At 36.5% G+C, this 21,496-nt stretch overlaps 1 protein-coding gene across 1 annotated transcript in view; it reads right to left on the reverse strand.

Moving 5' to 3' along the window:
* Window positions 1-258: 258 nt before the first annotated feature.
* LOC127841414 (neuralized-like protein 4) overlaps window positions 259-21,496 on the reverse strand; it is a 69,070-nt gene continuing 47,832 nt past the window's right edge. Inside the window, 13 exon segments of the mRNA XM_052370232.1 lie at window positions 259-1,313; window positions 2,162-2,309; window positions 4,174-4,289; window positions 5,284-5,422; window positions 7,033-7,155; window positions 10,128-10,209; window positions 11,344-11,523; window positions 13,880-14,038; window positions 17,535-17,711; window positions 19,493-19,624; window positions 19,844-19,942; window positions 20,820-20,891; window positions 20,893-21,173. Coding sequence (XP_052226192.1) covers window positions 1,109-1,313; window positions 2,162-2,309; window positions 4,174-4,289; window positions 5,284-5,422; window positions 7,033-7,155; window positions 10,128-10,209; window positions 11,344-11,523; window positions 13,880-14,038; window positions 17,535-17,711; window positions 19,493-19,624; window positions 19,844-19,942; window positions 20,820-20,891; window positions 20,893-21,173 — 1,913 coding nt within the window. The 3' untranslated portion in view covers window positions 259-1,108.

The following is a 21,496-nucleotide window of genomic DNA, read 5'->3' on the forward strand; positions in this document are numbered from 1 at the left end:
ATCATAGGGGAACAAGAAGTTTGCTAAAACATATTTATCATTTCATGTTAATAATGCTGAAATATTTGTATCATACTTTTTCTATGTGATTCTGTTACTGCTGGAAATTCTTATCATCAAATCAAGCTTCGGGCATAAATTCTGTAAGTTATTAATGTTTAAACTTAACTATATCATACATGTACAGGTAAAAATGCTCACAGAAAAGCCACATAACAAACTAATACCAAATTAATATTCAATTAACACTTTTGCACCACCAGTTGCTGAATGTTTAATAACAATTTTTGTCAATGCTACAAAATAAATATGTTAAGATTCAAACATAAATCTCCAATAGGTTATTATTTTATTATACTTTTCTTTATCAAGTGATGTACAAATGATTTTATCATTATTTGGACAGCAATAACGTAATGGAAACATAGAGGTGTAAACAAAACGAACAGATTCAAACTACTATGGCAGCATGAACAAGAAATAATATTTTCTCTAAAAACAATATAATTTCAAATACTGTTAAAACGACTCCTTAGCGATGTAATTTATACCACAGATTATCTCCAAACACTTAATTATTCTCTGAATACCACAGTATACACCATTAACAAATCAGCAACAAAAATGCATAAAAACAGCTTTTACAACAATTTGAATATTTACCTACATTGTACAACACATAAATTTGATAATATCTATAATCAATAATTCGAAATAAGTTGACTAAATTTTGCAGCACTACACATCCATTGGAATTTTACTCCATCTCAATACTTCAGGTTACGTAGTTGGATGGAATAAATATTTCACGGATCAAGCTTGTAACTACATGTACTGTATTTCATACAGCACAAATAAGCGCATTCAAACAGGCTCAAAATCACCGTCAAGTTCAATATCACAATAATTTTTTGAGACTCTGGCATATACTAAAAATGTACACAGTTTAATTTATTCTTGATTTTATAATACATTTCTTTAACACTAAGAACCCAGCTTGAGTTTTACTCGAATTATACGTGTCACTATATAAAAGTAAAACACATATAAATATCACCATTAATAAATTGTTTAAACACTAAGAATCACTAATATCCTGGCATGAGTTTTACTCGACTTTAAATAATAAGCTATGTAATAAAACGGAGCCCCGTTCTTTCGTGGACCACTCTATCTCGCTGTTACTGATCTGGGGGTCTATTGGCTCGTTTGCCCCAATAGTCTGCGGCCCTACTTTGTAGGAGCCTGGTTTAACACACACCTGGAATGCCACTCGCACGTGGTGCACTTTCTTTGTCTTGGGGTCGTGAACTCTGTAACGAATATGAGGGGGTATAGACAAAGAATCATCAAGCCCTAGACCACAAATACCTGCATGTTTTATTACAGCCCCATAAACACTCAAAATCAAAGAGTATTTAGTAAAATATTTCATAAAATAAATTTAAACCATAAAAAATCAGTGTTACTTATAGCAAGGCCGAAATTTCTTAAAATGTGTTAACATTATTTTTCGAAATATTTTACGAAATATTTGTGGGGCTTTAAATGAATTGAATCATTTGTTATTTTTTATGTTATTAAAATTTTATGTCACAATCATATCAGATAAGTGGGAATAAACACACAAGCACTTCCAAAAGTAATGGATATATAACAGAACAAGAATTTATACAAGAGCTCTCTCCATAGGATGACACATGCCCCCGATAAACGCTTTGATAGAAATTTTTATGAACATTTTTCGAAACCTAAACCCATTTTTCGAAACCTAAACGCGGACCCTACGTTCAAGGTCAAGGTCAAAGGGGTCAAAATTTGTGTGCGTATGGAAAGGCCTTGTCCATAAACACATGCATACCAAATATGAATGTAACATCTGAAGCGACATAGAAGTTATGAGCATTTTTCGAAACCTAAACGCAAAGTGTGACGAACAGACGGACGGACAGACAGACAGACGGACAGTGCGATCACTATATGCCCTCCTTTGGGGGCATAAAAATCTGTGACAGTAGATAAATAATATATTTAAACAATTTATAAGAAACATTTCACCAAAATGTTAAACCCTGGCTCCACAGATCAATCTAAACTAATATAAAATCAATAGGATAAAGAGCTATTCCATCATGAACATTATAATCAATTGTCCACTTACTTGTTCTTTGGAGAAAACTCATTTGCCCCTGCATACCGCAGAGTGGGCGACAGATATATTGTATCCACTGATGAGCCTTCTGGCTGAGATTTCTCTGTGAACACTGGGGAATGGGGCAGTAACACACTCCCACCAGATAGAATCTCTCCTTGATGAAAAAAACAACAACACAGAAATGAAAGTAAAGTTAAAGTATAATGTTTGTATGATATAGTGTTCCAATTAACCCATGACCACTCAAGAGACCAACATGTTCATGTTTTAAGTTTATTAGAAAATTAAATTATAGCCCTCTCTTACTAGATTCAAGTTTAAAAGGCTTCATTCCCAACCCTTTGATACTGATGAGCAGCAAACAGCATAAAACCTTAACAGGGTTACTCGCAGACTGTTCTCGTTTTATGCTGGTTGCAGAAGCCATTTCCACTTGGCTTCTGAGTGGGAAAGGGTTAAAGACCAGTTAGCTATGACTTATGAGACATTTTACCGATAAAAATCTTTACTTTCCATTCCTGTGCTTGAGTAAAGATAAGACTTTTTAAACTTAGAAACTTAGAACAACTTAGCAAGTGGTTTAGGTTTTCATCTTAAGGAAATAAACTAATCTATATTTATATTTTTGACTTCTACATTTATCCCATCATTTTTGCAGTTTTTCAGCCTTTGTTTTTTTAACATAAATACAAGAGATGTTTCCACAACATGTTGCCCCCCCCCCCCCCCCAACATGAAGCAAAGTCATCCATACGATTGTTCAGAGATATTTTAATATTGCATGCTCTTATAACTGTGATCTATTGATCTAAACATCAATATGAGTTATCATTTACTGAAGACTAACCAGCCCAATGATATATATGACTGTGATCTATTGATCTAAACATCAATATGACTTATCATTTACTGAAGACTAACCAGCCCAATGATATATAAGCACTAACATATAATTTCCCTTAACTTAATATTGTATGTCAACACATTACAAGACACAAGCCCCAAGGTTCTTGACCTCGACTTTTGTCCTAGTGACCTTTGTCCTGGTGACCTCTATGTCAAAAGATGTATTCTTTCCTTTCAAGGTAACCAGTACATCAATGTATATGATCTTTGATGAAAGTTTTATCTATATCTTATAAAGAAATGAATTTCATGATGAATTTACTGAGCTTTGACTTGTTGATATGAAAATCAATTGGCATGTTTCTTTCCTATTAAGTGCCATCATACAAACTGGCATGATTGTAGGTCAACGTGTTCTCTATATATTGCAAGGAAACTATTTCCATCTGACAAGCCCCTCATACTATGACCTTTGACCCTTAAACTAAACATCTATTGGCACCTTTCTTTCCTGCTGAGTATTAATAATGTCATCAAGTTGCGTGATTGTATGACAAAGAATTTTCATAAACAACCCAGTCTACAGACAACCTGTGATAAATATCTGTATATTACATGTATAAAGAATGAATAATGCCAAAAAAAAATATCAAGGGTCGTACCGTTGCAATGCCAGGGATGATTTGGCTAAATATAAAAATTGATGTAGCTTTAATGGCCATTAAAATTTTCATAAAGTTTCAATTGGACTGAATAAAAACGGACGGACCCACAAATGGAAGAAATCATTATCAGACAGAGTGACATCATACAAAACAACCCTTTGCATGCTGGGAAATTTGTTGTCTGCTAAAATGTTGTCTGCTGAATTACTAAAATTAGCATTTTCTTTGATTTTTTTCCAAGAATACTATCAGAATAGCAAACAGTTTGGATCCTGATGAGACTTCTGGTTCAAAATTCGGATGATGGGATTTTTTTGTTTGTATAGATTTTCTGTCACTTTTAACAGAAGTTCAATCATATACCAGCAGCCAGTAAACAAACTAACACTTTCCCTAAACTGGTGTACCGGTACTTCATGTACATGCTCATGCCAATAATGGATAAGGTGGGGTGGGAGGGGAAAGAACAATCCCATAGTATAACACAAACAAACTTGGATAGTGTACCTGTAGAATGTAGGTCCCGTGTGTCCAATATCTTCCGTAAACTCTCCACCTTGGACCCAAAGTATGCCACATGCCACTTTTCTGTCACTGCAGACATGTTGGCTCTCGAAGGTTGTCTACAATAAGTGATTTATTTAAAGAATTATGATGTTTGAGTCAGTATTTCAGTCAGACTAATTGCCTAATTGATTAGCAGGGAATAATGCATGAACTACATTTGTGCAGTGCTCAGAGAAAAAGGGGTTTAATGCATGTGCATAAAGTGTCATCCCAGACTTGTCTGTGCAGTCTGCACAGGCTTATCAGGGACGACACTTTCTGCTTTTTTGATATTTTTCATTTCAAGAAATTCTCTTCTTAGCAAACCACATTACCATATAAAGTGGTACATACAAAAAGTGCATGAAGTTATGGGTACCATAATCACTCTTGTTTTTTTTTTTTGTATTTTACAAGATCGTGCTATTATTCGTATAAACATTTTACGCTATACAATTGGTATGCCTGTACTGGGATATCAATGCAATATTTACGGATAGTCTCTAAATTTTCAAACACCTGTATTGTTTTTATCTAAACTTTCAGACACCTATATTTTAAAAATATTTTTTTTTCATCTAAACTTTTAAACAAGGAAAGGCATAATTATTTATAATTGTCCAAACACTTAAATTAATTAAGGTTTTGCAATAAACAACTAACTATTTGAAGGCATTATCAATGCCTCAAAACTGTTAAAGTATTAAAGCGCTTTTTCAACAAAAACAGGACATGCAACCATAAGACTAAGATGCCCCCTCATTCCAATTTCTTCTCAAATCTCCATGCCTTTTACTTTCTATTTATAGACGCTTCTCCCTTGGATTATAACCCTTTAAAAAAATTACTTCCCATGTAGAAAACAGACAAAGTACCTGCCAATTAAAAAATATAATTGACCTTCCTTTAAAGCTTACTTTTACACTTCATCTGTGGGTCATGTAGGTAGACTCACATACTAAAAAACAGCTCAATATCTTAAAGGGTATCGTAAAAAAAATCCGGAAAACAGAATTCAGGATGGTCAGTGTACGCCACCCTACAGGGGGCATAAAAACCCACGTCACTCACTTGAGCCTGAACAAGTACCAGCCATATTGTGAGGCGTACTCCATAGGAGGCTCCCCCTTCCGGCAGTACAGCTCATCACCGCGTAACTTATGGCACGTCTCACAGAAACACGTGTTGGAGCCTGTGTCAAAGTAGCCATCTACAATAGACAGTATGGGTCAAATATAAAAATATACAGTATGGATTCAAAAAGACACCTACATTATACAGTATGGGTAAAAGTAGCCATCTACAATAGACAGTATGGGTCAAAGTAGCCATCTACAATAGACAGTATGGGTCAAAGTAGCCATCTACAATAGACAGTATGGGTAAAAGTAGTCATCTTCTCAATACTAAGAAGCTCTCTACAATAGACAGTATGGGTCAAAGTAGCCATCTTCTCAATACAAAGAAGCTCTCTACAATAGACAGTATGGGTCAAAGTAGCCATCTACAATATACAGCATGGGTCAAAGTAGCCATCAACAATATACAGTATAGGTCAAAGTAGTCATCTACATTAAACAGTATGGGTCAAAGTAGCCATCTACATTAGACAGTATGGGTCATAGTAGCCATCTACAATAGACAGTATGGGTCATAGTAGCCATCTACAATAGACAGTATGGGTCATAGTAGCCATCTACAATAGACAGTATGGGTCAAAGTAGCCATCTACAATAGAAAGTATGGGTCAAAGTAGCCATCTACGATTGACAGTATGGGTCAAAGTAGCCATCTACAATAGACAGTATGGGTCATAGTAGCCATCTACAATAGACAGTATGGGTCAAAGTAGCCATTGATGATTGACAGTATGGGTCAAAGTAGCCATCTACAACAGACAGTATGGGTCAAAGTAGTTATCTACAATATACAGTATGGGTCAAAGCAGCCATCTACAACAGACAGTATGGGTAAAAGTAGTTATCTACAATATACAGTATGGGTCAAAGCAGCCATCTACAACAGACAGTATGGGTCAAAGTAGTTATCTACAATATACAGTATGGGTTAAAGTAGCCATCTACAAAAGACAGTATGTGTCAAAGTAGCCATCTACAATAGACAGTATGGGTTAAAGAAGCCATCTACAATAGACTGTATGGGTCAAAGAAGCCATCTACAACAGACAGTATGGGTCAAAGTAGCCATCTACAATAGACAGAATGCGTCAAAGTAGCCATCTACAACAGAAAGAATGGGTCAAAGTAGCCATCTACAATATACAGTATGAGTCAAAGTAGCCATCGACAATAGACAGAATGGGTCAAAGTAGCCATCTACAATAGACAGTATTGGTCAAAGTAGCCATCTACAATAGACAGTATGGGTCAAAGTAGCCATCTACAATTGACAGTATTGGTCAAAGTAGCCATCTACAATAGACAGTATGGGTAAAAGTAGCCATATACAATAGACAGTTGTAGATTGTCACCCTTATAAAGATAAATAGCTGAGAATCATGTTGAAACTTTTTTTCAACCAACCCTTTACCACTTAGATACGTATTTTGAAGCATTTGTAGATTCTTGGAAAGTTACATTTAATTAAACACCGTTCTTACCAAATTCAAGTTTTAAAGGCTTCATTTCCAATCCTTAGTTACTGATGAGCAGCAAACAGCATAAAACCTGAACAGACTGCAAGTTACTTGCAGGCTGTTCTGGTTTTATGCTGGTTGCAAAAGCAATTTTCACTTTACTTCTAATGGGGTGAAAGGGTTAAAAAGAAACTACACTACGTATGTTTTTAAATCCAACTAACTTCCATTAAGGTCACCTGGTAAAGACAGCTGGGCTTTGATCCGCAAGCACAGGTTCTGGTATTCACAATATCTTGACCCAGTCCAAGGCTCAACCAGCGGTCGTAACACTTTCTCCTTTACCACTGAAATAAAGAATTTGCATAATACAGTTCTTAATACTTCTTTGAAACGCTCTCGAGTCTATTTTCTGGGCCCAGAACCAGTACATAGTGTGTCTGGGGGAGATCTAAAGAATGCTCCATCGGTGGGGATCGAACACATGACCTCCTGGTCGCTAGGCCGTAGGCGGACACCATATCCTGTTATTATATTTATGTTAGCTCTGAAGTTTCGTACTCGGGACCCCTTGCTTGAGGCTTATATTATTTATCAATACATGCCTATATTAATCATGTTACTCCTACTGTTTGACAATTTCTAACCCCAGGTGCATGCTCTAAGCTTTGGGCTTTGTTTTTCTGAGATTCTAAATATCATTTCGCTATATGTTCCTATTATAAATAAGATCCTCTACCCTAGTTGCATGATTTAAACAAGCTATGTAGAAGACCTCTAGATGCTGCTACATTCCATATATCAAAGGGCTATGGGCTCTGCAATGTTTTGAAGATTTAGTTTTTAAACCTATTTATTTTAGAATGATTGCATCGAAAGCCTCAGGCTTACTGAAATGCACTCGCGTCCATTTCCTGGGCCTAGAACCAGTCTTTTGTTTCTTTTGGGGAGATCTAAAGAACGATCCGACAGCGAGGATGGAACCCGTGACCTCCTGGTCACTAGGTGGTCACCATAACCATAACAACACGGCGACCTTTGAAGATTTCCATTGCAAAGGTCAAAGTTCAGCTGGTGACCACTAGGGCTTGTTGACCACAGGAGCATTATTTGAACAAACTTTGTACAAGACCTATCATTTATCCTATTTAATGTATGTAAGATCCTTTCAGTGCCTGCTCTGCAATTTGCAAAATTAGCAAAAAAAGAAAAATTCGGCTGGAGAAATTTCCATTTGGCTATAACTTTTTCTTCATAACACCCGTCATACTGATAAAATATTAAGAATTTCTGTGTTTACAGTAAATTTGGCTAAATATAATTTATAGCCAGGGGAGGTCCTGCATTTCCAGATTCAGACAAGAAGATCTTTAAAGGTTTTCTCTTTACCACTTAGATACGTAATTTGATGCATTTGTAGTCGTTTTGAAAATAAAATTTAATTAAAGACGTTCTTTCATATATAAGTTTGAAAGGCTTCATTTCCAACCCTAAGATACTGATGAGAAGCAAACAGCATAAAACCTGAACAGACTGCTAGTTATTCACAGGCTGTTCTGGTTTGCACATAGCTATTTTGACTTTGCCTCTGAGTGGGAAAGGGTTAAACAACTCTGCAATTTCTGGCTGAAGATCATGTTTTGACCTTAGTGGCACAAGTTGAATGTATATAAACTTCAAGGGCCTTGAGGTTTAAGATTTGTAAAGGCTTTCTCTATGTGTGCCTAATGTAAAACTTGTGACCATTGGTTTACCCGAGTGGTATATTTGAAACAGACGACCTTTAAACATGCATGCCCCCCATATGGGCTGTCAGTTGTAGTGGCAGCCATTGTGTGAATATGTTTTTTGTAGCTGTGACCTTGACCTTTGACCTAGTGACATGAAAATCAATAAGGGTTATCTGCCAGTCATGATCAATGCACCTATGAAGTTTCATGATCCTAGGCCTAATTATTCTTGAGTTATCATCAAGAAACCATTTTACTGTTTCGAGTCACTGTGACCTTGACCTTTGACCTAGTGACTTGAAAATCAATAGGAGTCATCTGCCAATCATGATCAATGTTCCTATGAAGTTTCATGATCCTAGGCATAAGTTTTCTTGAATAATCATCCGGAAACCATTTAACTATTTCGAGTCACTGTGACCTTGACCTTTGACCTAGTGACTTAAAAAATCAATAGAGGTCATCTGCCAGTCATGATCAATGCACCTATGAAGTTTCATGATCCTAGGCGTAAGCATTCTTGAGTTATCATCCGGAAACCATTTTACTGTTTTGAGTCACTGTGCCCTTGACCTTTGACCTAGTGACCTGGAAATCAATAGGGGGCATCTGCCAGTCATGATCAATGTTCCTATGAAGTTTCATGATCCTAGGAGTAAGCACTCTGAAGTTATCATCCGGAAACCATTTAACTATTTTGAGTCATTGTGACCTTGACCTTTGACCTAGTGACCTGAAAATCAATAGGGGTCATCTGCCAGTCATGATCAATGTACCTATGAAGTTTCATGATCCTCTGCCTAAGCATTCTTGAGTTATCATTCGGAAACCATTAACTATTTCGAGTCACTGTGACCTTGACCTTTGACCTAGTGACCTGAAAATCAATAGGGGTCATCTGCCAGTCATGATCAATGTACCTAAGAAGTTTCATGATCCTATAGGCCTAAGCGTTCTTGAGTTATCATCCGGAAACCATCTGGTGGACGGACCGACCGACATGTGCAGAACAATAGACAATATTCTTAAAACTTCTTTATTGTTGAGTCTGAATAACAACTCAAGTTACACAATTCTTCATATAGAATGGTGTGCTTATGACATAAGAACAATAATTAGCACGCATCTATACACACTTTTAAGTAATATTTCTTGAATCTTAGTCTCTTTTTTATACTTAAGTCTAAGAATGGGATGGTGAATACAAACCCCAGAAGACAATGTTGTTTAACCCTTTCCCTCTTAGAAGCAAAGTGAAAATGGTAATGTGCAAATAGCATAAAACCAGAACAGCCTGTGAGTAACTCGCAGTCTGTTCAGGTATTATACTGTTTGCTGCTGATCAGTATCTCAGGTTTGGAAATGAATCCTTAAAATCTTGAATCTACTAAGAAAGGTCTTAGATTAAATTTAACTTTTTAAGGGACTACAAATACGGGAAAATACATATCTAAGTGGTCAAGGGTTAAAGCAAGATTAACTGATTCTCCCACACACAGATGGGCAACAGACATCACAATATCTAAATAGCTCATCATTGGCTCAGCAGAGCTAAACACTTGGAAGGAAAATTTCAGAAAGCATCTTACCTTCATCAAGGTCTGCCTTTTCTTTGTCATCAACCAATGGGGAAGAATCCATTTTCTCATCATCATTTGTAACAATGGTTACCTATAAACATGTTTTTTCTATTAAAAAAAACATGCTTACAGTCAATAAATATGAAAAACGAGTAGAATCAAGTATTATTGCCATTTATCAATGCAGAAAAAGCTGCCACAACAACTTTTAAAATAAGTGATGAAAATTTGAACAAACAGCAGTCACAAACAATAAATAACACGCTAAAAACCAACTCAGACTTATCAAAGCTCTTTGATTGCAATATTATTTTCTCAAAATTAAAATTTTCTATTTTCAAACAACAACAATTCAAATTTATTTGCATAATGATAATATAACACAGATTTAGAATTTTAATATCAACTTCTCCATGATGTTGTTATCAAAATATACACAGGCCTACAAGCACAGCAGTGGTACAATTTCAACAAGGCCTAGCAGTTCCAAAGAGACAGGCTTTCATCATCTCTTTACTATCAAGTAATAAAATAACAAGTGTTCCGCGGTCAGAGACATATGCCCCCCCCCCCCAAAAAAAACAGGGCTTTGACCTAGTGACCCCAATTTGAATAGGGGTCATCTACTCTCCAAGGTCAATGGGCATGTGAAGTATCAAGCCAATTGGTCGATAAGTTGATAAGTTATTGATCAGAAACAATTTTCACACTTATTGTGACAGTGACCATGACCTTTGACCTAAGGAACCCAATTTCAATAGGGGTCATCTACTGCCCAATGGCCAATGCACGTGAAGTATCAAGCCAATTGGTCAATTGGTTGACAAATTATTGATCGGAAATGATTTTCACACTTAGTGTAATAGGAACCTTGACCTTTGACCTACATGTACTGACCCCAATTTCAATAGTGGTCATCTACTGTCCAAGGCCAATGCACATGTGAAGTATCAATCCAATCAGTCAATTGGTTGACAAGTTATTGATTGGAAACAAACTGGTCTACCAACATTCAGACTCATCTACCAACAGACATCCAGCAAAACAATATACCCCTTCTTCTTCGAAGAGGGGCATACAAATGTGGGCTTACTTTGTCACTGCTTATCATAGACTTATTTTTGTTGACACGAATTTCCATTGATTCATAAAATTTAGCATTTTTGCTTAATCTTAAATTCTTTGATTTTTTTAAATCATAATTATGTGATAAAATATTACAGACCTTGGTACATCCACCATACAGGTCTACAATGCCATGACATGGCATGGGTACATCCCTGGCGGCGATCCCCTGGTCAGCCCCATCTACATACAGGTGCAGATTAGAGTCCTCGTCTACCAGAATTCCTACAGTCTGGCCCACCTGACATCGGTCAAGGTTAGGACCAAAATGCTCCTTTACCTGCAATGGAAATATCAGACGTACAGAAAATAGTTGCGTGACAGGACTCTAGTACAAAGACTTTATGAACAAAAATGGCCGTGATATAACAAAAATAAAAAGTTGTTTGCTTGCTACCAAACTGACAAAGCCTTTTGTTGTGTGATGACCAGAAATGTTGAGTTTCCTATCATTTTTTGTAATGTTGAGTTTCCTATCATTTAATGTTGAGTTTCCTATCATTTAATGTTGAGTTTCCTATCATTTTTTGTAATGATGAGTTTCCTATCATTTAATGTTGAGTTTCCTATCATTTTTTGTAATGTTGAGTTTCCTATCATTTTTTGTAATGTTGAGTCTCCTATCATTTTTTGAAATGTTGAGTTTCCTATCATTTAATGTTAAATTTCCTATCATTTTTTGTAATATTTTAAAGGCTAATCAGGGACGACACTTTCAGCTTTTATGACATCTTAGCAAAAATCCAATTTAGGCGGAAAGTGTCGTCCCTGATTAGCCTGTGTGGACTGCACAGGCTAATCTGGGACGACACTTTACGCACATGCATTATGCCAAGTTTTCTCAGAACGAGACTCATACTTAAGTGGGAAATAACTTGATCACAGTTAGCAAATGTAAGTTTCACAGACCTACCTACCCTAATATATATTAAGATGTAAGTGGATCTTGATTGGTCTTTGTCAGCTTGGGTACTACTTAAATGTACACGGGTACTCTTAAATACACTAAAATGTACTTCGGGTACAGTAAATATACTAACATGTACCTGCCTGGCCAATTTAGACTGTACTTGACTGATATTCCCCGCCCCCCCCCCCCCAAAAAAAAAATTGGATGTAGTAAAACGCTTCGAATACAAAACGAAATTCTCTTTGAACAAAGCCTGTCTCTTCTTTTTTTTTTTGTAGGAGTTTCGAATACTAAAGAGGCCATTTTAGAGAATATTGACATAATTATTACAATAATTAATATGAAAAAAAGCTGCCAACAAACAAATTTAGAGTTAAAATCCCCAGGTACACCCGGGGTGCATTTCAATATTTGTTTCTGTACCCAGGGTAAATTGAAGTAGTACCCAAACAAACAATGACCAATCGAGCGTTTGTGGAAACAAACCACTCTTTTGCCATATTGTATTTAACAAGATGTGTTTGTGAAACACAATGTCCCCCTATATGACGTTTGACCTTGTAGGATGACCTTGACCTTGTGAAGGATGACCTTGACCTTGACCTTTCACCACTCAAAATGTGCAGCTTTATGAGATACACATGCATGCCAAATATCAAGTTGCTATCTTCAATATTGCAAAAGAATTCATAAAATAAGCGATTTGGGCCACATATATTTGACCTCTGACCTTGAAGGATGACCTTGACCTTTCACCACTCAAAATGTGCAGCTCCATGAGATGCACATGCATGCCAAATATCAAGTTGCTATCTTCAATATTGCAAAAGTATTTATAAAATAAGCGATTTGGGCCACATATATTTGACCTCTGACCTTGAAGGATGACCTTGACCTTTCACCACTCAAAATGTGCAGCTCCATTAGATACACATGCATGGCAAATTTCAAGTTGCTATCTTCAATATTGCAAAAGTATTCATAAAATGAGCGATTTTCGCCACATATATTTGACCTTGAAGGATGACCTTGACCTTTCACCGCTCAAAATGTGCAGCTTCATGAGATACACATGCATGCCAAATATGAAGTTGCTATCTTCAATATAGCAAAAGTTATTGCAAAATGTTAAAGTTGGCGCAAACAGACAGACCAACAGACAGACCAACAGACAGGGCAAAAACAATATGTCCCCCAAAACTATAGTGGGGGACATAAAAATTGAAATAAGGTTTTGATATGTGCATGCTCCCTCAACAGTTGTGTTTCAAGACTTAAGGAACAGAAATATTTGTGGTATTTTTGGTGAAAAAGTTCAGACATACATCTATTACTTTTAATATATTTGACTATAAGCCTGAATGATCAGTATGGCTAAAATGTTATGAGTAAAGGTTATATCAGTAACATCACTATTTTGTTTTTATTTATAGATATAAAATATGAGTTATACAAGGGGTATAGTTAGTCAAACTGTAAGGCAAACATTTTTCAGTTTGCCAGTAACTGTCAAAACACAACATGCTGTAATGGTCGATAATAGATCTATGTAAATCATAAAGAAAATTACTTTGTTGATAATTTGTTTAGATTTTTCACGGTGTACTGCGAAAAAACAAATGTAATACTATTACATGTATATCTACAACAACATGTATAACACAAAAGTCATTAAAGAAACACTCAAAACACAAACAAGAGAAGTCGGGATAGGAAGAGAATCTACTTTTGCTCCACACGCATAAACGTGATCTGTGTGTATGAGAACGCAGGATTTCTTGATAGCTAAAGCTGTTACAGGGAACGTGAATTTCTCCGGTGAAAACCCAATGTAGCCAATCATCAGCGAAGAGCTCCAGCTAGAATTTAATTTGTCGATACGAATCTGAAATAAACGGAAGGTATGAGTACCCATGGGTAGGCATACGCTTGTACTTATGGTCTACTCGCCTACATGGTCTCAGCTAGTGAGAATTAAGCTGAAAATTAATCAGAATTACATAGTTGCAACCATAAGATACTATCATAATTATTTGCAAAATTCTGCAGATGACACCAATCTGGTTTCAAAGGGATTTTAAGGCAAATTTGTATTTGCAAAATATATATACAGTCTAGTGTAATTATATCTATATAGGCTATATAGATCTTTGCAATGAATGCCTCAGGCTTAAAGATACGGAGATACAGGCCTAAACGCAAAGTGTGACAAAAAGACAGACAGACAGATAGACGGTCCGCTCACTATATGCCCTCCTTCGGGGGCATTAAAAATCAGTGTTCATTATAGCAATAGCCAAAATCTCAACTCTAGATGTGATCTGGTAACATGGGTTTAACAAGATACAAAATGCTCTTTTTTGTGTGGAACAATATACTCAACACACTTTTATGTACCAAGTTAGTGTGAATAGATATCATTGAACAAAATTCATGTACCAAGTTAGGCGTATGAATAGATATCATTGCAGGAAATTAAAATGGAATATATTGTGCAGGCACACAAAAATAAAAACAAGCATTTTGTATCTTGTTAAACCTATGTTACCATACCACATCTAGCATTGAAATTTTGGCTATTGCTATAAGGAATACTGATATTTTGTGGGTTTAAATTATTTTACGAAATATTTTGCGAAATATACTTTAAATTTGAGTATTTAAGGATATGATGTACTGCAAGCCACATGTGTGACACATTCTTTTTGTCATTTCCTCAAGTTGTTTCTGGTCCATCATGCAACATTTAGCATCATTTGCAGAACAAAATGCATAAAAAATAAGCAAAACATATTATAAACCTATTAAAAAAAGGTAAAAACAGAAGGTTAAAACATACTTTGAACAATATAAAACGCACGGTTAACACATGACTGAACAGCCATTTGCAGACATGAATACAAACATATTGGTAAACTGGGTAACTGTATGTCTATGACTGCCTGGCCATGGACAACACACCCATGGTGAAGTTAGCCAGTGGTTAAAATATTAATCATTGTAAACATGAATAAATAAATACAAGCAATGCAGGTGTATCAAGATAATAGCATGTCTTAGTCAATACAGAATCACAATATCTATCATTTTCAAATAATTTACTGTATACCTTTGTCATTCAACCTACATTGTATAAACTGAATTGTATTTGCATCTTGATAAAATCAGTTAACACCCCAAAGTGTCTTGACATTAGAGGATGACATTTTTTGTTTTTCAATCCTGGTTCAGAAGACAAACAAAATCAAACAAGAGGGTCAAAAGCCTAAAGGCGTTCACCTGAAACCCAAGGGAACTGAACTGTTCTGAGCAAGTAGTGCTCAATAGCTTTCCCAATAAAACTGACCCAACACCTGGAAGCCATGTTGTTTTTTTAACAAACCTCATTCATTTTTAACACAGTCCTGATATAGCAACACATTTTTTCTAATTCTTAGCAAGGTTCATGATAGATGGGTTACAAATCAGATTTCTAGAACAAATTGTTCAGATTGCTTTAGTATAACCAGATACATGGAAGGCCGATGAGGAAAAGTGCCCTGCCTCATGGTAGCCATGTTTTTCAATGGACTAGAATCATATCTCAATCAGCAGAGGAATCATGGGAACAAATGGTCAGATCAAGTTTCATGAATGTGGGCAATAAATGTGACTCAAGAGTGTTCAACAGCTTTTTATTTAATTTGACCTGGTGACTTTTGATTTTGACACCACATGACCCAGTTATGAACTTTTTTAGAAATAATTAGGACAAATATTTTGACCATGTTCTAAATAAGTTTCATGATGATTTGGTGATAAATATGGCCTCTAGAGTGTTCACTTTTTCCTTTATTTCACCTTATTACCTAGTTTATTATTCCACATGAACAAGTTTCAAACGCAGCGCAAATATCAATGGGAACATTGGTCTTAACAAGTACCCTGCAGATTAAGGCAATGAATGAGACCTCTAGAGTGTTCACAAGCCTTTTCTTTCATCAAACCTAGAAACATAATTTTTCACCTAAGTTATCCCGCTGCGAACTCATTAAAAATATTATTGAGATCAATGTTCTAACCAAGTTTCATGAAGATTTAGAAAAAAAGGGGCCACAAGTTCAAAAGCTTCTTTTTTTAATTTAACCTAGTGACCTAGTATTTTATCCCTGGTGACCAAGTATTAAACTTAATGGATATAATATTGAGGCTAAAAATGGCAATAATTGTGAACTTGAAAGTGTTTACAAGCTTTGGCTTTAACCCTTTGCATGCTGGGAAATTTGTCGTCTGCTAAAATGTTGTCAGCTGAATTTCTAAAATTAGCATTGTCTTCGATTTTTTTCAAAGAATACTATCAGAATAGCAAACAGTTTGGATCCTGATGAGACGCCATGTTCTGTGGCGTCTCATCTGGATCCAAACTGTTTGCAAAGGCCTTCAAAATTCGGTTCCAGCGCTTAAAGGGTTAATATAAACCAATAAGCAACTTTTGACCTCATGAAACACAGCATAAATGCATCTTAATACACACTCAGTCAATACATCTTTAGGACAAATGTCCTCAGCAAGTTTCGTGAAGATTGGGAAATATATGTGACCTGTAGAGACTTCATAATGTTACACAATAGTCATATAAGTAAAACTGCTCCGCTCCCTTGCAGCCTTATTTTTCAATGGATGGGAACCATTTTAAATCCTGGCCTTGATATCATTTATACAATTGTTCAACATGCCCCCCCTCCCCACACACACATCTGTACTATACCCCACACATCTGTACTACATCCCCACACATCTGTACTATACCCCACACATCTGTACTATACCCCACGCACCTAAGTTTCATTAAGATTAGGCAATAAAAGTGGCCTCTAGAGTTTCCACAAGCTATTCATTTAATTTGATCTAAAGACCTAGTTTTTGAGCTCGGCAGAGATATCATTGGAAAAAAATTCTGATAACTTTTCATGAGGATTGGGCAATAAATGAGGCTTCTTAAGTGTTCACTTGGCATATGTTGATGACAGACTAAAAAACAGATCACACAAGCTCACCATGAACATGCTGTGTTCAGGCAGGGCTTTTTTCTTGATTTAGGGAAAGGGCCTGGCCTTGCATTTTGGGCAAAATATTATCGACAAAACCGAAAAGGGGGAAGACATTTTGCAAAGTAAGCTGAAAAATTGGGGAAAATTTCACCACTTAAAAGAAATTCTGTTAGAGGAAGGGACCTTTCTCTTGGGGGAAGGGGCCTACCGGTATATAAGGCCCTTGCTCAAGAAGGAAAAAAGCCCTAGTTCAGGCATTGCTACACAAACTTATCTGTACTCAACCCTGATATTGACTCTACACCCTTATAACATCAATAATTTAAACAAACGACAATTCCTCAAACTCACCTTAAATAAATAGTTCCTAATAAGTGGTTTGTTCGTGACAGCCACTGCCTGGTTATAACTGGCCACCCGCTCTATCGTTAGGTTACCGTTGCTTAGCCGTATATTTTTACCATGGTTACCATGAAATTCTGATACAAAAGATTTTCCACTTTCAGCCTCTTCTTCCTTCTTTGGACTCTGCAGAAGAAATGCACATGATTACCAAGTAATATTAAGAAAGAAATTTTGTGTAATGTAAATGTATCTGTTATTTAAAAAAAATGTCCTCGGACTATTAACAAACACTTAAGTTCTAATACTTATGATTAAGATTTGCAATAATGCAAGTGTACTCTCTACACATTTGTCAATAAATGGTTGAAGAAGTCATGGCCTGGCTATAAAAGGGACCTATTCCCAGATTGACTAAAGGGCAATTTTTAAAATAAATGTGCACTATTCCAAAACAAGAGCGCCGCATGACGGAGCAATATACGCCCGATTCGTGTGCCATTGGAGATGATACACTGATGATTGATGTATTTGTTTTGGAAATAAGCAAAAAAAAATTTCAAAAATCGCGAAAAAAATAAACCCGATGAAAATATCGCAAAATAAAACTGGATAAAAATATTGCATAAAAATATTGCATGTGTTAATCGGTTGCATGTCTCCAATCAGACCTGACTGATATATAATCTATATACTACCTCTGACCAAGTTTGGTGAATTCAACTTGAACTAGAGCTTTGTCACTGAATGTGACTTATACCCCCATACCACTTTGACGCAGGATAAAAAGTTGTTTAAAAGTTTCGGATGAATACAATTTGAATTAGAGTCCGGACAAAGTGGCGCCGTTGAAAATGCACTAATTGACCCTATGACCTAGTTCTTGACCCGACATGACCCATATTCGAACTTGACCTAGATATCAACTAGATGCAACTACTGACCAAGTTTGGTAAAGATCGGATGAATACAATTTGAATAAGAGTCCGGACAAAGTGGCGCTGTTGAAAATGGACTAATTGACCCTATGACCTAGTTTTTTACCTGGCATGACCCATATTCGAACTTGGCCTAGATATCAACTAGATGCAACTACTGACCAAGTTTGGTGAAGATAAGATTTATACAATTTGAATTAGAGTCCGGACAAAGTAAAATGCACTAATTGACCCTTTGACCTAGTTTTTGACCCAGCATGACCCATATTCGGACTTGACCTAGATATCAACTAGATGCAACTACTGACCAAGTTTGGTGAAGATCGGATGAATACAATTTGAATTAGAGTCCGGACAAAGTGGCGCCGTTGAAAATGCACTAATTGACCCTATGACCTAGTTTTTGACCCGGCATGACCCATATTCGAACTTGGCCTATATATCAACTAGATGCAACTGCTGACCAAGTTTGGTGAAGATCGGATGAATACAATTTGAAATAGAGTCCGGACAAAGTGGCCCCTTTGAAAATGCACTTATTGACCCTATGACCTAGTTTTTGACCCGGCATGACCCATATTCGAACTTGGCCTAGATATCAACTAGATGCAACTGCTGACCAAGTTTGGTGAAGATCGGATGAATACAATTTGAATTAGAGTCCGGACAAAGTGATGCCTTCCGCCCGCCGCCCGCCCGCCGCCCGCCCGCCCGCCAAGGGGTTTCACATAATACGTCCCGTATTTTATACGGGCGTATAAAAAAGGAAATAAATATTTACAAACAAACAAAAAGGACCTAGATTCTAACTCTGACTAAGGCAAAAGGTTTAATTAAATAGTTGGGCCGCGCTCTGTAAAGTGTCATCTCAGATTAGCTATGCTGTCAGCACAGGCTAATCAGGGCGACACTTTCCCCTTTTATGATATTTTTTGCTTCAAGAAAGTCTCTTCTAAGCAAAAATCTAGTTTTTTCAGAAAGTGTGATAAAACATATGTTACACCAGGCTGAGACCTATTAACAGCCGACCTTGACGATGTATTGTCCAGTCTCTGACTCTACTGAGGGTGAGGTGGTTGCGCTGTCGTTGGCCAGGACACTACTGCTTACCACGGACACTGATTCCACCATTCCAAACAGGTCTATCACAGCAAACACATTCTAGGTGGGAGAAATAAACAGCTATGTTAGTGTTCAGGGACCCTATTCACCAACCCATTCTTAGACTTAAGTATAAAGAACAACAGACTTTCACTTTATGAATATTTTTTTTACCGTTAACCAATCATCAAACAATCATTTTTTAAAGTTTTTTTTAAGATCTAAGAATAAGTTTTTTCTCTTATTTATTTCTCTATAGACTGACATAAATGAACTGACCCGTGGGATATTGGAAGCAGCTATGCCAAGATTTTCGCCGTTCAAATAGACATGCATAGCTCCATCCTGACTGCGTCGGATACCTATTTTGTTTCCAACCTGTAGTGGCATAAAATGATAAAGTAACAAAAACAGGACATCAGTACTATGCCTACTTACATTACAGCACCGCTAAACATCACAGAGAGGTTACACATTTGAGCTGTGATCTGTGAAAACAGTAGTTTCATGCATGTGCGTCAAGTTTCGTCGCAGATTAGCCAGATTGGCCTTAATAGCACAGGCTAATCAGGGACGACACTTTCTTGAAACAAAAAATATCATAAAAGCGGAAAGTGCCATCCCTGATTAGCCTGTGCTGACTTTACGCACAAGCATGAAACCCCTTTTTCACAGAGCACGGCCCATTATTTATGACAGGCACTGGTACAATGCCAACAAAATTTCCTGGAATACCATGTAGTCAGTTTCATGTTGGTTATATTATTTTTAACCCTTTCAGCGCTGGAACCGAATTATAAAGGCCTTTGCAAACAGTTTGGGTCCAGATGAGACGCCACAGAACGTGGTGTCTCATCAGGATCTAAACTGTTTGCTATTCTGATAGCATTCTTTGAAAAAAAAGAAAATGCTAATTTTAGAAATTCAGCAGACAACAATTTAGCAGACTACAAATTTCCCAGCATGCAAAGGGTTAAACACTGGCAAGAAGGTTATGAAGTAACGTATTATCTTAATTTGCTTGGGTCTATGCAGTTGTATGTTTGATATTATAAATGTCAAGACTATGATAAAGTTTTTATCATTATCTAGGGTCCTTTGATAAAATTCAAGATAAATATTATATAATACGTAAAAAGTATCATACTTCATCTCTTCCAGCATCATTTACAGGGAATTCATGCTTTTCAATGAGAGAAATAAGCCATATTGGCAATATAAGGAGCTGAAATTCATAATACGACAAAAACTTTACCTCTAGTCTTTCCAAAGATGGTGCATAATTCTCTTTAATTATCTGGTTGGACTTCATCACATGGGACCCCGCACACTACCCAGGAGGGTTTTGAGTTCATTTCAAACACTGAAGCTGGCACAGATGAGATAGGCGTAGAATCCGATATCGCTAGACAGGTCAAACCAATTTTTAACCCTCCTGCCCACTGCTTGGAAAGTCTATCAATTTTTATTTCGAAAATCTCATCTTTTTTAAGTGGATCGGAGCTGAACAAAATCCCGTTGTCAAACGTGTTGGACCGTGTGGCTACACAGTTGCTACCTGACAGCTGGATGCTCTTGCCGCAACACTTGCTGAACCGATGGCTCACTTCTGAAAGGAATACCAAACACCCAAATAGCGTGAAACAATCTGGGCCCATTTCTTATCAAGGATATTTTAGTAAAAAAAAAAAAATCCGAACATTTAGCTCGAAACAAATATTGGTTTATCCTCAATATGTCGTTGAAGTGAAGGGCAAAGAAGATTCAAAGAAAGTGAAGAAAATTACTCCAATTAACTACTGTTAAAGCAATATTATTGGCCTGACACTAACGTTCTTAGATAATCGAAGCAAACATCAAATGTCCAACAAACATTCAAGCACAAAGTCTTATATCATACATAATAAAAAACCCACAAATTTAAGATCAAAC

The sequence above is a fragment of the Dreissena polymorpha genome, chromosome 8 (assembly GCF_020536995.1).
Source record: "Dreissena polymorpha isolate Duluth1 chromosome 8, UMN_Dpol_1.0, whole genome shotgun sequence".
Taxonomy (NCBI): domain Eukaryota; kingdom Metazoa; phylum Mollusca; class Bivalvia; order Myida; family Dreissenidae; genus Dreissena; species Dreissena polymorpha.